Genomic DNA, 22,284 nt, shown 5'->3' on the forward strand with positions numbered 1-22,284 from the left:
AAAGAAGAGTTCTTTGTTGACAAGAAGAGTTCACGTTTTGTTTTACAGTAGTGACAAGAATAGTTCTTTTTTTTACGGCAGTTCACAAAGAACAGTTGAAAGCAAGTAAGAAAAAAGTTACAGCTTATAAAAGTTTCACGCTCCTGTACACCTCACGCCTTTTTCACCGGTTAAACCAAAACTTACCAAATTTAATCCCAACAAATTTCCATCGCCACGTCATCACCGTGGGCCCGTGGCTTTGACCGGTCAACCTCGCGACCCCTTCCTTTCTTCTTCCCCGTCACCTATATATCCGCGAACCCAAGCAAGCAAGCACTTCCCCACGAATAGCGCTATAGCGAACCTAATCCAAGGAAGAAGAAGAAACTGACCCGACTCTAATCGCCGCCGGTGACGAAGACAGCCCTCGATCCGATCCGGCGATGCTCCACAGCGTCAAGTTCCTCTGCTCCGTCGCCCGCCTCGTGCACGCGCTGCTCATGTCCCTCTGCTCCCCGCGGACGCCGCCGGCGCCCCTGCAGCAGGTGCAGGCGATCATCAAGGCGACGAAGGTGCTGCGCCCGGCGTCGATGGCGGTCGCCGACCACGACGAGAAGCCGCGGCCGCCTCCGGTGCTTGTCCTCCCGCCGGCGTTGTTCAAGCAGGGGGAGAAGGGGGCGAAGGCGAGGGGCAGGCCGTCGAGGCTTGTGATCCCGCCGCCGCCCGTGGCCGGCCGTGACGCCGGATTCGACCCGTTCGGGGAGGCGGCGGCGGCGGATCGCGTGGCGGCGGAGGTGGAGGAGCAGGGGGATGGGTTCTGCGTGGCGAGCAGGAGAGGGGTGAGGCATGCCATGGAGGACGCCTATGGCGCGGTCGCCGACGAGATTCGTGGAGAATCCCGAATGGTAAATACTCCTGTGATCGGTTTAATTGGTTCATTGTGCATGTGAGCACCAAATTCATTAATTTGCCCTGCAGAATGGGGAACTTGGATGGTTAAGTGAATACATCAGTTTTTGATGGAACCTGAATCAATTTTAATTTAGGAGAAAAGGTAGGATAAAATTAATTCCACTGCATAAAGATATATAAAAGGACATTAGCTAAGAATCAAATTTTGAGTAGTATGATTTCCCTTTTTTCTCTCTGCCCTTCATGCATACCCATGGTATCAGGGTGTCGAGGTTTGCTGAAAATGCAGTCATTTCGAATTGTCCGCATACTCCAAGTAGCCAGGATTATGAGATTTCCATCAAGAAGGGAGTATATAGCTCCAACAACTTGATTATTCACATGAAAAAGAGCTAGAGCCCAGCTAGATTTCCGGCCGGTGATATACACTATCAGTTAGTGTTGATTAAGTGATTTTAAGCTGATTTTGTCGGGCAAAAATCAATTAGAGCGGTCACGTGAAGAATTTGCCCAGGCTTAATAAGCCGGCTGGCTCCGCCCATCTAGAGCAGACAACAACCTATGAAAATGATATGAATTGTAAAACTATGGTGAAAATTTTGTGCTAAACTCCCAACCCCCAAAATATTCTTGTGGTAATTAGTAATTAAATGGCATTCCACTACCTAACAGTGATCGAGACCATACATTGGAAAAATCTATTACATCTTTTTTTTGCGAAAAGGCCAAGACCATATATTAAATCAACCAACCATTACAGAACCATCTTTAATGGAAAAATCCATTACATCATAAGGTATCAATGTGGGATTTCATGTTTGGTTCAATCAAATTAAGCATTCAAACTGTATTGAAGCTTCAAAAATCATACCAAAAGGTATATATGTCTAGCAATGCTAGTGGGATCTTGCATGATCAACCAGCCAACAGGGAAAAAAAATATGTTAGCTCTATACAAAATAAAATTGCCCACAGACATGTCCATAAGCTTAATCCCGGCCCTTTGAGAAGAAGAAAAAAGGTCCAGAAGCTTAATATTATGCGTATCCCAAATGTGCAAACTTGACTCAACATGACCTACTTGATCAGATGGACAGCTATAATGAAGTTTGTCAATTAAGCTCTCTAACCGGTACTGCAATGAAAGAATAATGTGCATGGTTGCCTTGTTCTTGGCTAGCAGTTGTTGTTGCTGGCCTCTACCAGCAGCAAACTAAAGGCCAAAAGAAGAAGAAAATTCTATCAAGTCCATCCTAGGAATTAGTAATATGAGTGAATTTAATTAAGTCGAGGTTTCACAAACAATTTAAACAATTCGTTGTCGCCAAGCAGAAACCAGGATAAGGGTAGAAGAAGAAAGCGTCAGCGCACTAGATGGCAAATGGCATGGGAAACACGCCGATCGACCAACATGCAACAAGATGCTTAACTAACGACGAAAAGAAGCGAATTAATCAACCCGGCCGGTCCATTGCTTAGCAAGAGAGCAAACTTCCAAGCGTAGACCACTAGCTATTTTCAGCCTTTGTTTCAGTTTGGATAATATTATTGACTACGAATCTGTGTGCACGTCGTTGATTAAATTGCAGGCGTTCTACGGTGTGTACGACGGGCATGGCGGCAGGGCGGCCGTGGACCTGGTCGCGGAAAGGCTGGGCAAGAACGTCGTCGCCGCCGCCGCCACGGCGAGCCCAGGAGACGAGCTGGGCGTCATGGCGGCGATCAGACAAGGGTATTTGACCACGGACAACGAGTTCTTGAGCCAGGTAATTAAGCACACACATCCATATTCATGCACAAATCATGTGTAGCCACGTAGTAGTGGTAGTACCAACATGCACACGTACGTACGCGCGTCAACATCTTGTTAGCTTAGTTACAAATTGCCAATTTGGCATGCAAAAGCAACAACGACAAGTAGCACCTTTTCCGCCCTTTGGACCAGTTCTTTGGCGACCTTTTCAAACTCCAGAGTAACCTTTCTCGATCTTCTGTTGTTATTATGTGTGCTAGTTGGAGGGGATCGATCGACGACGTTGACGGCGCTTGATAGCTGCGTGCATGCCTAATGGATCCATATATGCAATACTCCATCCGATCCATAATAAATGTCTTAGATTTAGTACAACTTTGTACTAAATCTGAGACACTAGATGATTTACGGAGTAGCCGCAAGTAGCTAGTAGATGATGTACATACAGTTTTCCGGCCAGCCAGTCGTTGCCGTGTGGCTTCAGCTGGTGGCTCTGCAGCACATTTTCCTGCCAGTTGCTAATTTGGTTAATCAGCCGACATCGTCGACCAGACTCGATCAGTCTCTCCGATCCATCATCGCGCCTAAATACTTGACAAAATCCACAACTGCTGGCTGACAGTCAATTACTTATTATGATAATGACACTGAGCTTAGCTTAGCTATATATAGAGCTAGCATTAATTTTTGATTAAACCCTGGACGTATATGCAGGGCTTGCGAGGCGGGTGCTGCGCGGCGACGGCGCTGCTCAAGGACGGCGACCTCTACGTGGCCAACGCGGGCGACTGCCGCGCCGTCCTCGGCACCCGGAGCGGCGCCGCCATCCCCTTAACCTCCGACCACACCCCGGCCCGCGACGACGAGCGGCGCCGCATCGAAGCCGCGGGCGGGTACGTGAGCAAGGGCAGCGGCGGCGTGTGGCGGGTGCAGGACACGCTGGCCGTGTCCCGGGCGCTCGGGGACGCCGACATGCGCGCCTCTGGCGTCACCGGCGTCCCCGAGGTGCACGCCGCCCGCCGCGTCACGGCCGACTGCGCGTTCCTCGTGCTCGCCTCCGATGGGGTGTGGAGCAAAGTGTCCGACCAGGAGGCCGTCGACGCCGTCATTGCTCGGATCAGCAGCTGCACGGAGAAGACGACGGCGTCCGTGGAGTGTTGTAAGGCGCTGGTGGCGTTGGCGAGGAGCCGGGGGAGCCGGGACGACATCACGGCCATGGTCGTCGATCTGCAGCGATTCCTCCTGCCGAGATAGCTAGCTCGATCCTTATCTGCGTGCATGGTTTTTTTTTAAAAGTGGGATTTACATATAGGCGAGGAATGCATGATCTTAATTTCGGTACGTAGGCCTGCCTCCGAAGAGAATTAGTAGCACGCTTAATTACGTGCGTGCATATAGTGATATATAGGCCGGGCGCGGCGGCTCCAAGGAAAGTGCAGATGAATCGAGGTGTACAAAGTGTATAGCATCATTTGCTTCTCAGAGTAGATTGTTGATTGCTGTAATTTTGGTTTGCTAGTACGGCAGAAAACGAAGGAGAAGGATGGGTTACACTGTTTTTTGTTTTTGGGAAAAATTGATGGATTACACTTTGTTGTTTTGTTTGTGAGTATGTGCTGTTTCAGGGGGAAAAAAGGCCATACTTTTCTGCTGGGCCTTAAAACGCCTTGGTGATGAACGAGGCAGGTTGCTCTCTAGGACTCAAAAGGGCCCAACGGACTAGGAAATGAAATGGATAATGAGCACAAATCTAGCAAAACCAAAACCGAGCCATGCATCCGACTGTACTCGACAATCAAATAATTTGATGATCCAGCCCATCCTAGACTCTGTTTGTCGTTGTTAAATTGTGTATTGTAGGAAAACATCCATAAAAATTGAGAAAAATGATCAACCAAGCGACAAAATCGACAAAAATTAGTTCGACAAATGGAATTGGTATAAACCATAATCGCCCAACGGGCGAGCCGTAGTACTGAACACCCCAGATCGGATTGAGGCCCCATGACATGGACAATTGGACATGTTGGTCAATTTCGATCTGGAGTTCTTGACCCCTCCAAAACAAACCGATCATCATTATCAGTCTCTCACGCTCCAAGCACCGGACGGTAGGCCACTCGAGAGAGTGGCGTAGAAGATGCAACTGCACGTGCGGGCCCAGCCAAGCAAATCATTGACCAATCGAATGCACCCTCTCCACCTATTAAACTCTTGCGCGCGCGCAGAGAGAGAGAGAGAGAGAGGAATCTTCCCATGCAAAATGCTTGGAATATCTCTCCTGTCTTTCCACATCAACGTGCCCCTTCGAATTATATAACCCTGCTATTCTCGATCACCCTTTTGATGAATAGCCGGCATTGTAGATCGATGATTTTTCTTTAGTTAATTGGCGGTGTTCCTTATGTTCTGTCTCCCTAAAGAAATCCGCGAGTCGCTGTCGTACGTCGTCCCAAATGCTCCACTTGCCAATGCAGTGTATAACTGTATATTAATCGATCGATCCACTCAAACCAGGATTGGTTAATCAAATGTCATAAAACAACTCCGGAACCATTTTCTATCAGTAGAATAACTTTTGGTTGGAGTGATAAGTACTATAAAGAGTATAAAGTACTATAGATTACCAAATCGGTTAGAGAAAGATTGTAAAAGTGTAGTCGATTTTGTCCATTAATTGCTTGCAGGCATGATAAATTGATAATGCAATATCTAAAAAAGAAACATGGAAAACTATGTGAAGAAGATAGCTACACCGAAGCAGTAAAATACGCACCACAGACGATAACAACTACGACGACTTGTACAATGATTGACTGATCAAACGTGTAAGCCCATGCCGATTAATGAGAGCACTCCAAAGTCCACAAATGAACCCCAACTAAAACCATTTCTCTGATTTATTATAATTTTTTAAAGGTGGATTTGGAGTAGCTAGCAAGGAGCCAAGCATCCATCCAACAGTATATGCTACAAAAGCCAACACCACCATTGTCAAGCGAAAGCAAAGCAGCCAGCCAGCCAGTCAGCTCCAAGAGAGGACCCAATCAAACCCCAAAAAAAACAAACCATGGCCACCCACCCTCTCCTCCTCTTCCTTCTCCCCGCCATAGCCGCCGCCGCCGCAGGAGCATCACCCTCCTCCTCGGCCTCGACGGACGACACCCCGACGGCGTACGAGATGCTGGAGCGGTACGACTTCCCGAGGGGGATCCTGCCGTTAGGCGTGGAAGGTTACGACCTCCGTGCCGACGGGGGATTCGAGGTCTACTTCCCGCGGGAGTGCGAGTTCCTGCTGTCGCGGCAGTGGCTGGTCAAGTACGACACCCGGATCGCCGGGGCCGCCTCCGCGGGGAAGCTCTCTGCCCTGGAGGGGATCTACGTCAAGGTGCTCTTCCTCTGGGTCCCCGTCGCCGAGGTCGACCGCGACGGCGACCGCCTCAGCTTCTACATCGGCCCCGTCTCCACCTCTTTCCCTCTCGGGGACTTCGCCGACAGCCCCCACTGCCGCGGCTACGACCTGACACGGGGACGAGGACGACATGGCGCCCGGCTCGTGGATGGCGGTGATGTGTACGCTTTGTAGATTGGCTGTTTTGGTTTAGATCCGATTACTGCTGCTGTTGTGGCGGAAGATACTACGGAGTACGTACGTACGGTACGACCCAGTAGATGTCGTTTTGGGGGGGATACTGGATACGGCTTTGAGGGGTTTTGATTTTTGAACGAGACGCTCGAACTATGAATCATTGTCTCGAATCGATTGGCCTTCGAGCTTCAGACTGTTGTTGTTTATTTATTAATAATATATGCTGCGTATGATTGCGATGAACAACGATGGCCATTACGGAGTTTGTAGTTCTCCATCCGATATTAAATTGTCGTCAAGACGTTTTTTAAAAATAAATATATTCATATTTGGATAAATTTGAGTCAAAAATTTAGGATCAAGTCAATGGCGGGCTTTCGTGTAAGAGCTGCCGTTTTTGTTTTTTTCTGTCTCGTTTATGTTACTGGGTCGCCGCTGACGATTGTACAATTTGAAAGATGCGAAACACACGAAATGCGTTGGTTCGTGCGAAATTTTCGTAGCTAGCGTGTGTAAATTGAAGAATTTGCTTTAAGGTGGGCGCAAGGACAGCTTCAAACATGTAGCGGGAAATAGTGCATGACATGTTTCAGCTAAGGCTCGCATTAGAGGGATTGGTGAACCAAACCGGCCAAAACTGAAAGAGAACCAAAAAGGGAAACTGGTAGGTTTGGGCATTGCGTCGCTTATTCGTTCAGCAAGGCCTGGTTGTGTTTGGTACTGCCATTGCTATCTGAATATGGAGGCTAATCATTGCTATCTGAATATGGAGGAAGCCATTTTAAAGATTCTGTAACAAGTGCCGACATTCCAGATCAAAAACCAATACCTCCAATAGCAAATTTACGCTTCTTCATTCAAGAAAAGAGAATGGAAAAGAGTTTTACTCCCCCCCATCCAAAATAAGTGTCTCAGCCGCTATTTGTGCTTTCCGGAAAATATTGAATATAAAGAATCAAGTATGGTAAACATTGCAATATTTGCTCAGCAAGTGTTCCAGAGAGCAACTCAAGAATTCAGAGTGACATAAACCCAAAGACCCAGAAGCCAAGCACTGCAAACTGTGTCCACCTAACCATCAAATTTGCTTAACAAACAATGCAAAGGACCGACAGATCTACACGGGATGGCAACGAATTGTACAAAACAATGTCCAGGGTGTACCAAATAAAACACATGGACTACCCAAGAGCAGATTGTGGTAGTCTTGATTACACCATCAAATAATAGACCAAAACATGCATCTATTATCTGTCACGTTAAAGAAAACGTGTACAAAGTACAAACAGATCTAAATATTGAACGACGACAAATATCATACTATCTGAACCTGCTCTTGGGCCCTTTTTATCCACTCTTACAGGGGTGCCTTGTCATAGAGAGGGTGTCACGTATTCTGCAATAAGAAAAATGACACGTCGTCTGATCTTGAACACCACAGTGGTCAGGGAACTGCCTGGAACCAGACTCCAAAACATTCGATAACGATACCGCCAGTTTATCTGACAATTTGAATTGAAGAAAATCAGACTATTTCTAACACTTGTTACTACCACAGCCCATGAAGTTTCAAAAATACGGAATCATGGAAACTTAGATACTGAATAACATGATGTTATGAAGTCCTCGATGCTTCGATTGAGACTATGAGAATCGAGATGTACAGAGTTAGGAAAGATGACAGAACATTGATATACAGAGATGGGAAATAACAACATACAACTTGTATCTTCACTCCAATGATTTGAGCAACCGGAACAAGCCAGCTGCCTCCCTTATTCGTGAGAACTCAATGCAGAATGCTTGTACCTCAATGAAGAGATCTTGAACTGCATGAAGAAAGCATGCACAATCATAACTAGCATGTAGCATGATATTCAAAAAATTGTAAGTAACAAGCACACAACAATAAACTCACCGTTAATAATCTGATTTCGGATGAGGCTCTGAAGGAAAACACAAACTAGTCTCACCAATCTGTTTTGCATGTACTTATCCTGCACACAAAAAATTATGATATTTAAGGAATTTGTAGAAAGCTGGAACTTCACCGAGTAAGATGACCATAAGGCATCAATTAGCCTCTAAGGAAATTAGCAAAATATAAGATGCAGTGGTCATTCAGCCATGTCAAGGCTGCTAGTTGATTGAAGGACTAAACCGACCAAATGTTCAACATGAGGAATCGATCGAAAGACTTCATACAGCAAAAGTCCAAAATGAGTAAATGTCAGTTTGGCAGAAGCATATAATGCTATGTAAGCACAGAAGTTTCACAGTGATGCATGCAAAACATGGAACACGAGCTGCCAACTACACAAGTATTATCCACAATATACACAATAGCTGTCAATTAAGCAAGTACTTTAGTTAGCATAACAAGACAAGGGTCTTATTCCCATGGCCATGATAATCTGAACCAACTGAATAAAGCACATCAACAAACAGAGGTTTCATATTCGCATGGAAAAATGGAGCCAAGGTTAAATTCCCATTAGAAAACGTTGGCTTGAATTATTCAGCCATTTTATGCCATCGCTCTAATTAACACTATGTCATCAATTTCAAAATGAATGAATCAAAAGAACAAACCTTAATGTTTTGACATGATTGGATGCAATTTGAGATGTATTCATGAACAAATCCTGTCGGAAGTTCCACGGCAGTAGTAAGTCTGTTTACAACTTCCATAGAATGCAGGCTCATCTCCATGTGCACGAGAACATCAAAATAACTGGAACAAGGAGGGGGTTCAGTACCAAGATAGATGACAAGAAAAAGCTTGCAAAGTGACAATCGTGATAACAGAATGCCAGAGAAAGCAAACAGGCATACCCTGCAATGTCAGGAGAGTTCATAAGCTTCGAAAGAAGTTCGACAGCAATAAGTGGATTATGCTCCACAAGGTCCTGAAACCATACATAATTCGATCAAACCAAAGAAATCAAATATATGAGGAGGATTGACAACACTGGGAGTATAGATACCGGAAGTTTCTGGGGCGTCATCCCGCAATGATACACTAGCTTTGAGTCCTTCGCCAGTTCTATAACAACTTGCTGTGAAAAGCTGCGAATAAATTAGGCTTGTACAATGTGATACGATGTGAAAATATTTTTGTGTGCAAATAAGTGTGTGTCCCTGAGAAAAGAGGGTGCTGAAAGAGATAGTGCTATAAAATTATCCAACATCAGCTGAATAAATTATAGATTCCTCAAGGAAGAAAGAGAAAACTAATAATCTCATTCAAGGTACTAAAGCTGCCAATCTATTAATTGAAACACTCATTTGTCCCTTTCTCAAATTAATTAATATAGCAAGAATATTAGAATGGAACAGAGAACCTCCTGTTGGGCAGGTGCAAGTGGACCTTTCAAGGCTCTTGCAATCAGATCCCGGATTGCAGCCCCACGGCTTGTGTCAGCACACATGCTATAATCCCATAATAGCTCATGATTGTTGTCTGGATTCAGCCACTGTAGCTGTATTTTCAGAACAAATATAGTCATATTTAGAACAGAACTGGTATGGGAGTACAACTCTTGGCAAACTATGTTACCTCTCCGTCAAGTATATGAAGTCTTGGGGGTGTCGGTCGTATCCATTGAGGACCCAATCTTCCGCATGATTTTTCTTGAAGTAAAGCAGCAACAGCAGAATCTCTATCATCAGGAGCAGATTTTATGCTTCCAGGCGCTGACATCCTGCACGTGATGTGATAAAAAAACAACTTCATAAGAAAAAGTCCAAAAAGAAGCATGATAAATGGACCCCACATAGCACCCCATAATTTCAGGGAGGTAGCTGAGCATACATACTCCGAAGAATTGGCGCAGCTTTGAGGTACATCTGGATCCGGGATAATACATCTAACAGTAGCGCTTCTGAAACTACTAGCCTGAGGCTGCGGTTGTACACTATCACCGCAGCATTGCTTCTCAAGCTGTTCCCGTGGCAACAAGGCCTAAATAAACAGATGAGACCTGAGTTAAGAGGCTGTTAATATATTGAGTTAATCTGTTTTTATAATTTAGTCCAATCAGATTGTTTTAGGAAATCAGAAGTTGGCAGTCAACCTGAGATGCAGAAAGGGGCCCACTTAGGTAGTCTACAGCTGACAGTTGCAGCACCTGACAAACACAAGGCACGACCAAAATTAACATACATAAACCAAGTACACTTGCCAACAAGGATAAATTAAGAGAAAATGTCCAAGGTTGGGATGCTCAAGGACCCTCCATGAGCAGAGGTATGTAGGCACAGTCAAGGGAATTGCTATCAAATATCGCATTAGATTTTTGTATTATATCATAGATGTGTTATGAACTAGTAAAAGAGCAAGAGAAAACACCTCATTGTTATTGTTTCCGCTGGCCGAAGTCAACAAAAGTTGGACAAATGCACGTTCTGATTTATCTGATGTTTCATCACAAGCTGCCTGTGAATAACAAAAATTAAAACTTCAAGCATGATAATTATCAATCTAATGCCAACAAGCTCAAGAGCTAACACGTTTAAAAAGTATATCAAATTATTACTTGTTGCCATCCTATTAAAAAATACTGCAGATAGAGCAAAGATGCAGCTGGTACAAAGCTATCCAATCAAGCTGCACTACGCACTTGTACAGCTGTCCAGCATGGGGTCAATTAATGAAAAGAAGTGGAATTAACCATGCTACAGGATCAATGTTTCTGCTCCACACAATTCCATAAACAGAGTAATACTTAACGAAGCAATTGATCTTAGCACTGTAGGACACTCAAAACCACAGCTTATTCAATCATGCACACAAGGCAGCAAGATCATGGTTGACAGTGCCCCAATATCCAGTTGTTTAGATGGTGTTAAAGCTAGAAAGCCAACCAGGGTGATATTGGCATGTGGCCCATGAGGAAATCAGGAAGAGCTCAGACCTCATCTACACAATATTTAGAGGCATGTAACACCCTTTTCAGTGCTACAAGTGATTCAGAAGTTAGGTGAGCAAATAACCTGTCCTCAATGTTGAAGGAGGTACTTCAAAATCTCAACTTCTTGGATTCAAAATAACAGCCATAAATTCAATGGAAAACAAAACTTAGTTGCCAGAACAGAAGATATAACAAAAACTAAGTTGGCAACGTATTTGATGGTACTGCGCAACATCTATAACTTCAAGAGTTAAAACAAACAATATAAAAGTTATGATTCATGTCTTAGCAACCATGAACATATAAAAAAGCTTGAAAGTTCACTCATTGATGTTTAATGCTTGTTGGAGGAGGGAATGGAAGCTTGTCCATGATGATCCAAACCACAAATAACCAGAAAAAAAGAGGCTTTGAACTTACATTTAATAACAGAGCAACATATGGATTTACTGGCTGTGAGGAATAACTTTGATGGAGAATTGCAAATGCAATCAAACGACCTGTGGGATGAAGCATCTTCTTGTCCTAGTCAAAGGATAACATAATATATCAAACTTCCAATTTCATTTGTCCTGTGAAACACACAATCTCAAAGGAGCAGACAAATCCATATTATATCTCCTAGTATGGTCATATCTATTAATAACATATCCTTGGAAACATTGCAAACAGGCATTACGTTTACGGGTCTGTCGTAGTCACTACGTAGTAGCTTCCAGCTACCGCAGAACCCCAGATAATTGCAATATCAAAGAGGCTCAATCCACACTATAGCTGCTATGGTAGATAGCACGTGCTGACAATTCAGTTCAAATACATTTCAGGATTCTACGTGAGCCGCTCATTGCAAATTCCTTCTGAAAACACTAGGTGTTTGCTTGATTGTACCGTGAGGCAAGCTGTCGCGGTGCAATGGAATACTAAACCTCGGCAATAAAAAAAACTTTAGACAACACTAGGCAGCCATGGCTGTAAATTCAAAATGAAGTCTTAGGTCGACTACTGACATTATCACTATGCATGGATCCATTTAAATCCGACCAAACCAACAACATGTAACCATGCGTAAATACAAAGTTCAAAGACTCACCCACCGAATCAATACCAGTAAATCTAGAAATTCAGCGACCCCATCCCAGATCAAACAATTTGCAACCCCAAGCTTAATGGGGACAAGACCCTGGCATCAGGGCATCCAAACTTCACAGATCGATGCTTTATCAAAGCCATCGGCTTGTTCATTTTGCCCTAAACCAACCAGTGAAAGTTCAGCATCATGATTCATCGTGCCAACCCCGCAGCCACCCAGACACACCAGAAAGCACTAAATCTAGCCACCCAGCACAGGCTCTAAGCCGACCAAACCAAACTAGCGCCCGATCCACAGCGCCGCAACGGGGTCCCCCGACCCAATCTGACGACCAAAGCAAGCTAGCTCCCGCGGCGCGAGGAGCTGGGGGGAGGCTAAGGGAGGAGTACGAGAGGGGTGGGGGGGGGGGGGCGGAAGGTCGTGGCTTGCCTCTAGTAGGAACCAGAGCGTGGTGCCGACGCGGAGGCGGCGCTCGCGGGGGAAGCGCGCGAGGAAGTCGGCGACGACGTCGCCCAGCGGGCGCGCGGCGGCCGCGAGCAGGGGCAGGAGGTTGGCCCGCTCCTCCGGCCGGAGGAGCGGGACGGCGGCGTCCACCGACATGGCCGGCGCCGTGGCGGTGGTCGGCGGCGAGATTTTTTTGATTTTTTTTCTTTCCCCTTCTCTCGGGTGAGGGAGATTCGGGGGAGAGGGAGACAGTGGAGTAGGCGACTTGGGGATGTGGATCGGACTCCGACCCTGCTGGTATATACAAGTGGGCTTGGGCTTGGCTCTATGGTCCACTATACTCTAGGGTCGGCCTGCTAACACTTGTTCCTTCGGCCATGAATTCTGTCTGGAATTTCAGAAACTGAAATCGAATTATGCGCAATATCAAGCAAGTGCAGGATAGAATGGAGCACCTATGGTGGCATGAGTTGTGAACTTTGATTTGTAGAGTAGCTAAGCTAGTCGGTCTGCCGTGCCATTAGCAACACGATGAACGGCTAGCTCCCCGTGCCCCGGCCGCCGCCTCCAAAGCAGATCGCATCTGGCTCCCGGACGGCCGGCCGGCAGGCAACGACGCTTCCGTCTCCTCTACGCTTGGTGTTGCAAGTTAGGGTTTGTTCAACCAACAACGGCGCGATGATGGTGATTGTGGCACTGTGCGGATCAAAAATAAAGTCTTTCCGTTTCTCAAAAAAAGAGTCTTCCGACTCCTCGATGGCGATCTCGGCAATGGCGTTGAGTAGTACGGGGTGGTTGGTCGCTGCTCTTTCTGAAGTGATGGATCTAGTTTCGTGTTTGTGATTTGCAGGTAATCTACACATCTCGGTTTATTGGTTACTTTTTCGATCGGCAAGGATTGGCCAGCTTCAACCTCATAGTGGGGTTAGCGAGACTAGGTCTTCTCAGATGCGTATGGCCGGATCTGAAATGGTCATCCAACCTTCTTCCTCGCATTCTTTTCCTGGACGATGGTATGTTTCTCAGAGAACCGTCGTTGGCATCTTCTGGTTCTAACCGACGACTTCCCGACAGCTACGTCAACAACGTTTTCCTGGCTCCGACATGGTTCGGAGGTCCAGAGACAGCATCGAGCTTCGCTCACGGCGCGCCACCGGCTAGTGCATAAGGAAGACAACGACGTTTACCTATAAAAACCTACGTGTAATTTTCTTTTAATTTAAAGGTGGTTCTGTAATGGTTGATTGATTTAATATATGGATTTGGGCTTCTTGAAAAAAGAGAGGAATTGCACACATAAATTTTGAAGCGAGGGCATTGATAGCAACTTTGTGCATTCGATGAGAGAAGAGAAGTTCTTTTCAATTGAATGAATATCAATGTTTACAATAACGTCTAACAACGATCAACTATGCCTAACTAAACTAGTTAAAAGACACACATAGTTCATATTACAATATACAGGACTAGAATACAGTGGAATGCACGAGGAATCAAGCATGGATCGGGTGGTTAGTATCGTAGTTATCTCTCTATCTAGCTAAGGATCATCTCATATTATCCGTGCAATTGCTGCAAACTAAAAAAAAGCATGTTAACAAAATGAAAGTATTCCCTCCGTTTCATAGTTCTTGTCGAAATATTACATGTATATAGACATTCTTTAGAAATAGATACATTCATTTTTTGACAATTTTGAAACAAAAATTATGGAATGGAAAGAGTATTGTTTATTCCACCTTAACTCGGTGTGGTACATCAACAAGATGACGCGAAAAGAAAGTCAAGCGGTCCAAAGATGACGGACCGTCATCGTCAATTGAGTCATTTATATGAGTACAAATCTAGGAAAGTATCATACATTTCATCTTTTGATTTTGTGTAGCTGCACCTAAGCAATTGTTTGGCACCTATTAATTGTACAAGATTTCATACAATCAGGATTTTGTGCAAACAACGTACTAGATAGAAGACACACGGTTCACAAAAATCATTTCTGAATTTATGGGACCATTTTTAACACTGCAAGGGTTCGTGGATACGGTCCAACTGAAAGTAAATACGGATCGTGCATAATTTTTCGAGCCTAGAACCCTCAACCCGAGTAGTTCCTACCACAGACTATATCGTGCACGAGCATAAAAGCCAAGATCATACCCACAGGGAGCGTCATTATGTACTATTCGAGATTGTTCGGCTTTTATAGAAGATCTTTTTCTTAATAACAAAGATAGCGATCTTGTGAGTATTCAGTAACTCGATGCAACTACGCGCCGCACGCGAGACCGCTTCACACGTTCCCTGCAAGCTCACGTGCAACACCCCTCTTCGATCTTTTCCCAATCGTGTTACCAACATCGTGAAAGGAGGAACATGCTCAAGACTCTCAACACAATTCAACAAACGAATGAATGAATGACGGTCCAAAGAAAACGATGAATGAATGAATGAATGAATGATCCGGTTTACCAGAGCTCACCTTCGATTCATCACCAACGCGGTTTACCAGAGCCGGGACGAAGAACAAATTCAACGCTGCCACGGACATCCAAAAGCCAGCTTAGAGACACTGACGGGTGGGCCAGCCCTCCCCGGGTCTTCTGCGTTGACTAGGTGGTGGCCAGACCAGCCTCCACCAGTTGGTTCCCGATGGAAGAGTGGTCCCCACCAGGCAGGCAGACGGGCCACCACGCATTTTACGTGGGGCCCGGCACGCAGGCCGCATGCTCTTCCGCTCCCGTATAGTACCAAAGAGAAAGGTAACCCACGAGAGGCGACCACTGCATCAAACCAACTGACCCCTTCGGTCCCAGCAGGTCAGTGTGAGGGTACGTTCGGGCATTTCGAAGCGGGCTTGGGAAACGAGCAATCTGTGTCTGGGCGGTGCGCGCACTCCTCGTGGTGAGGATACGGCCCACTCACCGGGCCGGTTCGCCTCCTCCCGCTATATATCACATCGGTCCTCCTGCGGTCATCCGAGAGATTCCCGTTTCCCTTTATCCTCACCTCTCCCTCTCTCTCCGGACTCCGCCTAAACCCCCACTCCGCGAGCCGCGGCCCAAACCCTCGCGATGTCCGGCGATCGCCGCGGCGGCTGGCCTCCAGGCAACGGCGACAGCTCTGGTGACCTCCCCCCTTCCTCTCCCCTCACCTTGCTTACCTGCGTATATGGTCGGTTCCTGCAATGTCTGCTCGTTGAAGGGGTCGTGGGCGGTTTTGCCCCTCGCGGTTACCCTTTTTTGTTCGGTGCGGGTCTGTGCTCCGGTGTATCGTTCGTCGGGGATCGCGCTTTGCGGGGTTTGGATTGGTCGTTTGGGTGAGGTGGATTGGTCCATGTGATTTGTTTTTGCTCGATCGGGATGAGGAATGGGGAGGAGGGGTTAATGCTGCCTCGTTTAGGTTCGGATTTGGTTGTCTCGTTGAGTGTTGCCTGGAGCTCTCTGATGTTAGTTTGCATCGATTGTTCGCTCCATCTCCTTGAGAGCTTTTTCTTAGGGCTTTTGGTTTGTTCGGTTGTTGATTTATTGGGTTTGGGTTTGATTTGGTGGGGTTTTGCTTAGTTCCTGTGATTCGTATTAGTTCCCTGTGATTCGTATGAAGAGAATATTTCCGGGTATACGAAATTAGAGACGAGGATCTACTGGTTGTTTTGGGTGGTGATATATGTGGGGTTTTTTTTTGGTTTGATTTAGTGATGATATGTGCCAGTTATACGTCTCATCTGCCCATTATTTGTTAGTAATGCGTTGCTTCTATTTGCAACTTGCTTGGAGCACTCTGCTATGGTTCACTCGCTTAGATTATAGGTTGGTGCTTCTAATGTGTTGTCTAATTAGTTTGGTATGGTTAAGATCTACGTTGGCGCAATCAACCAATAAAATCGGATGGCCATGAAGGGTTTTTAAAATGCTTGTTCTTTCATCTAATTTTGATTCAAAGCGGTTTAATACTTTGGAACTTTTTTGTTTTAATATTATACGAATGATTAGTATGACAGGGAATTATCACATCTAGCTATAAGACTAAGAGGGTCGCCTTTTATTTGTAAAAAGAAAGTGCCCCCTGTTGTTGCTTCTCTTTTTGTTGATCAGCATTATAATTTTTTGATCCAGTCTTTGTGTTTTTTATTCCAGGGGGCTTAATGCTGTGGTTATTTTTTTACCATACTAAATTTGATTACTAATTTACTATTGCTTGATTGCCTAAGTGCATGTAGAATTGTAGATAATGAGATCTGTTCTGAAGTGTAAAACCAGAACTGGCCCTGAATCTACAAATAGTCCACTTCTGGTTATTGCCTAACTGGTCTGCTTAGCTGCAGGCTGGTTCTTGTTTTTGCTTGGTATCAGGCAAAAAACTTGTCTGTGTTTTTCTTGCTGATTCCCTTTCTTTTCCAAGCTGTAATGACTGAAAATTGGAAGTGGGAAACTGGACAGTGCACATTCTGATGGAGTTTTGTGATATGTTTTTGTTTGTTTTGCTTAGTGCCACTGTGCTAACAAATGGACTGTTTGATTGCTTGTCTTGCTTTTTTCTCAACGCTATTATGCCCTATCCTCTATCATGCTCATCTACCAGTTTCTGATGGTGTATCTTTGCTTTATAACCTGAGTATGCCAGAGCCTATCAAACAATTTGTCTAACTAACCAAAACTGTGTCCAAGAGAATAATGCCTAAAGGGATTCTTGCCACGCCTTTTTTCTTTAATGTATGGAACTGAACCAAGATTTTTTTTTTATGGGACTAACCCATGGTTACGAACCAAACACTGGCTTGCAACCAAATACCAACTTGTGATACATGTATACATCACTCAACAGTTGTAAGTTTGTAACCATGTATTTGCTTACTGCTAAAAGTCTGGTAGCTGTACAACATCTTCTGCTTGTAAGTCCGTAGTTTAGTGCAACCCTTCACATGTTATTTGTATGCTGCAGCCTTTTTAATTCTTGTCATCCTATGTTAAAAAAATTATAGACTGCTATCTAATCATGCATAATTTTGTCTTGTATGCAGGGAGTAGTTGGGAGACTGTTGAGAAGAAGAGGAATTCACGGCAAGCAGCTGGAAGGGGACAATGGGCACAATGGAGTTCCTCCTCAAATGCTCCTCCTACTACAGCACGGCAAGCTTGGAATGGAAATGGGTCTTCACGCCCTTCGGGAAACAATTGGGCTCAACCTTCTGACCGTAGGCCTGCTGCCAGAGGTAATCCCAGGCCACCATCACAACCAGAATTCCAATCACAAAACTCAGCTGTGGCTCCACCTCTAGCAAATGGTTGGCAGTGGGCATCTAGGTCTCGCCCATCTGGTCCTGAAAGCAGCATGGATGATGTTCCTTCATGTGGTTTAAACCCTGAGACAGACAATGCTGAAGGTGATACATCAGATGAAGATGAAGACGATGATGATGATATCAGTGATGAGTACGATTCGGATGCAAGTGAAAAAAGTTTTGAGACTCGAAAAATGAACAAGTGGTTCAAAAGTTTTTTTGAAGTCTTTGGTACCCTTAGTGTGGAGCAGATACATGAAAACTCTAGGCAGTGGCATTGTCCGGCATGCAAAAATGGACCTGGGGCAATTGATTGGTTCAAAGGCCTACAACCTCTGGTGACGCATGCTAGAACAAAGGGTTCTAAAAGGGTTAAGCTCCACAGAGAATTGGCAGCATTACTAGAAGAGGAGATGTCCCGCAGGGGATCTTCGGTGGTGCCATCTGGTGAGCAATTTGGGAAATGGAAAGGATTGCGAGAAAGCACTGATCGGGAGATAGTGTGGCCGCCAATGGTGATTGTAATGAACACACTGTTGGAGAAGGACGATGATGATAAGGTGATATATTATCTTTCTTTAGCACTGCAAACACATAATTTGCCTTCTATTTTATTTAGCGTTGTATCTTCAAGTATCTTCTCTACTTGAAGTTGATGTTGTTTACATATATCGCCATCATGGTAGGTTGTAACCTTTTTCTTAAGGATGTTTAATTTGAAGTGTTGTTGTACCTGGATTCTCTTTACCTTGAATTATGATCACACTTTACACCTGTATTTCTTCAGCAATATCTAAACTTATATCTGACACATCCAACTTTATTGTAATTTGAGGTTAACATGTTGTAATTGTTATTTATTATAATCTGCGTGTGCTCATGATTTAATGTAAAAGAACAGAAATATGTGTTTCTACTAGTCGAGTGTTGACTTGGTTCAGTTATGCTTTGATGTGAAAGAACATGAAAATGTGTTTCTACTGTGTTGACTAGTTGGCGAGTCAGTTGAAGTTCATAAATATGTTATTCGCAAAAAAAGTTCATAATTATATGGTATGTTGCATTTGTAAAAGAATATCTGTTTAAGACAATTGTTCAAGGTTTAATGTTGTTTTATTGGATCTTTCGCTGTTCTTTGATGCTTTCCAGTGGTTAGGCATGGGCAACCAAGAGCTTCTTGATTATTTCAGTGAATATTCTGCGAGTAAAGCACGCCATGCCTATGGTCCATCTGGGCACCGTGGCATGAGTGTGCTGATATTTGAAAGCTCAGCAGTGGGATATATGGAGGCAGAACGACTGCATAAGCACTTCGTTGCCCAAAGAACAGATAGGGACGCATGGCAACTTCGCAGGGTTTCGTTCTTGCCAGGTGGGAAAAGGCAACTGTATGGTTTCTTGGCCAGCAAAGAAGACATGGAGACTTTCAATAGACACTGCCAAGGTATAATGTTAAACTTACTGTTCATACCTTTAATTTTTTTTGTTGCCTAATTCTCTGCCACTAATGATGATTGCGACGAATGTAACATGACATACATGTGAAGCTCCTGCATATTTCTGTTCTCTTGCATTGACATGTTTACATGGTCGATACTTCACACATGCATTTCAATACATGGACCTTGTCGGTAGGGTAGCATTATCATTATGGTACTATCGTGTGATTGTTTGGACTTTGGAGTGCCTGATCTTTTAATTATTAATTTGTATTAGTAATAAGATACCAATTCTGTCCATAAGATAGGCAGCTCTATTTATACTTGATTAAGTGCCAATATACAATGGCTAGCTTGGACGAGCGATAGATCTCTGCTTCCCTTTGTTTATCATTCAGATGAGATGGTCTTTGCTTTTGATCTCTTGTTTTTCATTTGAGCATACCATCCTTTCATTGTTAACAGTGCATAGATTTTGCATCCCTGTGGCAATTTATACTCTTGGGGCTTGGTGAAACATAATGCCATTGTTATGATTTTTTTTGTTTAAAAATATGTACCAATTAATAGAAACACCCTCTGGTTTATGTATCAATTTAATAGAAACACCGTCAGGTTTATTATTGTTCCCCAGACGGGTCACTCTAAATATTCATTTATGTTCAGTGCAATTCTCTTCTTGTTGGTTGCTTCTTAACTTGTTATTCATCAAAGCAATGCCTTTTTATGCCACATTGTTGTCTTACATTTGTTATGGTATTTGTCATATTAAAGTGCATGTGCCGAAGGATTTTCTGCTCTAATATGATTAATGAACTGGGCATGTGCAGCATGATTATGAAAATGTGCCTCCAAGTTTAATGAACACCAGCCAAAATAAATTTTTATTATACTTTTCAGGAAAAAGCCGCCTTAAATATGAGATGAGATCTCATAATGAGATGGTAGTGGAGCAGATGAAACTAATGAGCGAAGAGAACCAACAACTAAATTATCTGAAGAACAAGGTGGTGAAGACACAGCAACACTCTAAAGCAGTAGAAGAAACCCTGGGTAATGTTACCCAGAAACTTCGGGAGACTATGCAAGAGAACATCTTTGTCAGGCGTAAAGCCAAAGAGAAGCATTCAGAATACGAAGAAGAGGTAATCTGATTGAAGGTTACACTAATCTTATATATTTTCTGCGAACACACATACGCAAGGCATTCTCAACATTGATTAAATCTGCTGTGAGCGTCAGCTTTCTGCAATGCAGAACTGCCATTTTGACTTGCGTTATCCTTTCCTTGGTTTGATTTTATCACCTTTTGGTCACCTTGAGTTTCTATATTTGCAGATGAAGTCTCAGGAGAAATTTTTCCATGATCAGATCGAAAACATTCACAAGGCCACAGAGGAGAAAGAGAGCAAGTTTGAGAAGTTGCTACAGGAGGAGCGTGCAAAGGCTAGACAGTGTGATGTGGATTCTGGGACTACTGAAAATCGTAGACTAAGGTGCGTAACTGGTACTTGGTTGTGTACCAGTCCACATCATGAAAAATGCGTGGATTAATAATTCCTCTATGTAGCTAATCATGAAATGTTTGATCGGGATGGGAATGTTCCAGTTCCAGATGAATGTCTTAATTGTGCAATATTGTTTTTATTTCCTTCAACAATGTCATGCACCAGTCTTCTGCAATAGTGATACGTCATCTATTTTAATCCATTCTATGCTGTGCAGGAAAGAACAGATACAGTGGTTCATAGATAGCCAGGTCAAGGATGTGGAGGAGTTCGAGGCTGAAAGAGATGAACTCATTAAAGCCCATGAGGAGAAGAAGGTGAAGCTCAAGAAAGAGTATATGGCTAAGGAGCTGGAGCTGGAGAAGGAGCTTGATGCCGCCGTCACTAGTCTGATGGAGAAACACAAGCCAGGCACCTTTGGGGCCAAAGCTCGTGAAGATCACCGTACATTTCCAGCTCAGAACGAATGTCTGAGATGATCCTTCTGGGCAACGGCTTCTAAAGTGCCATGATTAGGAAACCTGAACCTTTATGGGGGTTTTATGTCCGTGATTAGGAAACCTGAACCTTTATAGGTGTCAAGTATCAGTAGCATGTGCTAGAACCAATGTCAACCTTGCAGTAAGCTTGGAATGAAAATCCCTACCCTCTACCAGACATATCAATATTATCGTATCATTTCGCTCTTCTTCAGAATTTTTTAATGCCTCAATTCCATCGAGACTTGTGGCATCGTCTGTCCAGCAAAATTCCAATTGATCTACAAACTGCTGGGCAAGTAAGCTCTTCCTAGGTGCCTGGCTTAGTTGGTTGCGGTTCTATGGATTATGAGATCACCAATTCTACGATCTGTCAGGCGCTGAATCTACGCAACTAAGCCCTTCCTAGGTGCATGGATTAGTTGGTGTTTGCAATTATATGAACTATGAGAGGGAGGAGGCCTGAGTCCTCCGGCGATGCGGCCTGCCATGGCGGTGGCCCTACCGCCCTCACCCCCCATGGCGACGACGATGAGATCGACTGGGAGAGCCTCGCCGAGGACTCCAACGGCCCTGACGACTCCACCATGTGCTTAGTTAAGCAGCAGTCGAGGGCAAGCCTCCACGAGAACGAAACGCACCGGTCTTTTGTGTAGGACTTCGACTGGAAAAAAACATCGTAATGTGAAAATCGTATGCAATGTGATGTGTTCATCTGGAATGTGTTGTTTAAATGTGTTTTTGTTTGCATTTTCAATATCTGATCTGCGCCGACCTGCGCGAAAATGAATTTTCGTGATTCGGTAAACTGAATCATGTTCAGATTGCAAAAGATGCTCAGTGTCGTATCGAATTACAGGTGTACCCATTTCTTGGCAGGCGTGACAAAACGTCCCT

At 44.4% G+C, this 22,284-nt stretch overlaps 4 protein-coding genes across 6 annotated transcripts; 3 read left to right on the top strand and 1 right to left on the bottom strand.

Annotated features, from left to right (window-relative positions):
* Positions 1-336: 336 nt before the first annotated feature.
* Positions 337-13,941, top strand: LOC100832371 (probable protein phosphatase 2C 77). Of its 2 annotated transcripts, none has more exons than XM_024463090.1 (3): positions 337-887; positions 2,484-2,660; positions 13,534-13,941. In XM_024463090.1, exons 1-3 carry the CDS (start codon positions 426-428, stop codon positions 13,849-13,851), a joined length of 957 nt encoding a protein of 318 aa, XP_024318858.1. In that variant the 5' UTR covers positions 337-425; the 3' UTR covers positions 13,852-13,941. The 2 variants fall into 2 exon arrangements, with proteins under 2 accessions (XP_024318858.1, XP_003576974.1); XM_003576926.4 differs by lacking the exon at positions 13,534-13,941 and adding an exon at positions 3,362-4,247.
* On the top strand, positions 5,571-6,479 carry LOC100837939. The gene has a single exon (XM_003578748.4). It carries the CDS (start codon positions 5,718-5,720, stop codon positions 6,231-6,233), a length of 516 nt encoding a protein of 171 aa, XP_003578796.1. The 5' UTR covers positions 5,571-5,717; the 3' UTR covers positions 6,234-6,479.
* On the bottom strand, positions 7,264-12,963 carry LOC100838237 (CCR4-NOT transcription complex subunit 11). The gene is made up of 13 exons (XM_003578749.4): positions 12,669-12,963; positions 11,570-11,674; positions 10,588-10,674; positions 10,313-10,366; positions 10,055-10,200; positions 9,796-9,940; positions 9,581-9,718; positions 9,224-9,295; positions 9,072-9,145; positions 8,829-8,970; positions 8,155-8,233; positions 7,957-8,065; positions 7,264-7,738 (listed from the first exon to the last, which is right to left on the bottom strand). The coding sequence occupies exons 1-12, from the start codon at positions 12,837-12,839 to the stop codon at positions 7,968-7,970; spliced, it is 1,311 nt and encodes a 436-aa protein (XP_003578797.1). The 5' UTR covers positions 12,840-12,963; the 3' UTR covers positions 7,264-7,738; positions 7,957-7,967.
* Positions 13,942-15,660: 1,719 nt separating the features above from the next.
* Positions 15,661-21,604, top strand: LOC100838532 (protein SUPPRESSOR OF GENE SILENCING 3 homolog). 2 transcript variants are annotated; one of them, XR_002960353.1, is made up of 7 exons: positions 15,661-15,806; positions 17,701-18,521; positions 19,111-19,405; positions 20,301-20,545; positions 20,739-20,896; positions 21,126-21,443; positions 21,484-21,604. XR_002960353.1 is itself a non-coding variant. In XM_024455072.1 (6 exons), the coding sequence occupies exons 1-6, from the start codon at positions 15,755-15,757 to the stop codon at positions 21,385-21,387; spliced, it is 1,833 nt and encodes a 610-aa protein (XP_024310840.1). In that variant the 5' UTR covers positions 15,661-15,754; the 3' UTR covers positions 21,388-21,604. The 2 variants fall into 2 exon arrangements, 1 of the variants encoding a protein (XP_024310840.1); XM_024455072.1 differs by having other exon boundaries at positions 21,126-21,604.
* Positions 21,605-22,284: the final 680 nt, after the last annotated feature.

The sequence above is a fragment of the Brachypodium distachyon genome, chromosome 4 (assembly GCF_000005505.3).
Source record: "Brachypodium distachyon strain Bd21 chromosome 4, Brachypodium_distachyon_v3.0, whole genome shotgun sequence".
Lineage (NCBI taxonomy): Eukaryota > Viridiplantae > Streptophyta > Magnoliopsida > Poales > Poaceae > Brachypodium > Brachypodium distachyon.

Excerpts from the sequence above, each read along its gene's own strand:
- LOC100838237 (XM_003578749.4), bottom strand. The coding sequence starts at position 12,839 with ATGTCGGTGGACGCCGCCGTCCCGCTCCTCCGGCCGGAGGAGCGGGCC. Across the intron at positions 9,941-10,054 it reads AGCTGCGCCAATTCTTCGGA|GATGTCAGCGCCTGGAAGCA; the intron begins GTATGTATGCTC and ends CATCACGTGCAG. Across the intron at positions 9,296-9,580 it reads TTGCACCTGCCCAACAGGAG|CAAGTTGTTATAGAACTGGC; the intron begins GTTCTCTGTTCC and ends AGCTTTTCACAG.
- LOC100838532 (XM_024455072.1), top strand. The coding sequence starts at position 15,755 with ATGTCCGGCGATCGCCGCGGCGGCTGGCCTCCAGGCAACGGCGACAGC. Across the intron at positions 15,807-17,700 it reads AGGCAACGGCGACAGCTCTG|GGAGTAGTTGGGAGACTGTT; the intron begins GTGACCTCCCCC and ends TCTTGTATGCAG. Across the intron at positions 20,897-21,125 it reads ACTGAAAATCGTAGACTAAG|GAAAGAACAGATACAGTGGT; the intron begins GTGCGTAACTGG and ends TATGCTGTGCAG.
- LOC100837939 (XM_003578748.4), top strand. The coding sequence starts at position 5,718 with ATGGCCACCCACCCTCTCCTCCTCTTCCTTCTCCCCGCCATAGCCGCC.
- LOC100832371 (XM_003576926.4), top strand. The coding sequence starts at position 426 with ATGCTCCACAGCGTCAAGTTCCTCTGCTCCGTCGCCCGCCTCGTGCAC. Across the intron at positions 888-2,483 it reads TTCGTGGAGAATCCCGAATG|GCGTTCTACGGTGTGTACGA; the intron begins GTAAATACTCCT and ends ATTAAATTGCAG. Across the intron at positions 2,661-3,361 it reads ACAACGAGTTCTTGAGCCAG|GGCTTGCGAGGCGGGTGCTG; the intron begins GTAATTAAGCAC and ends ACGTATATGCAG.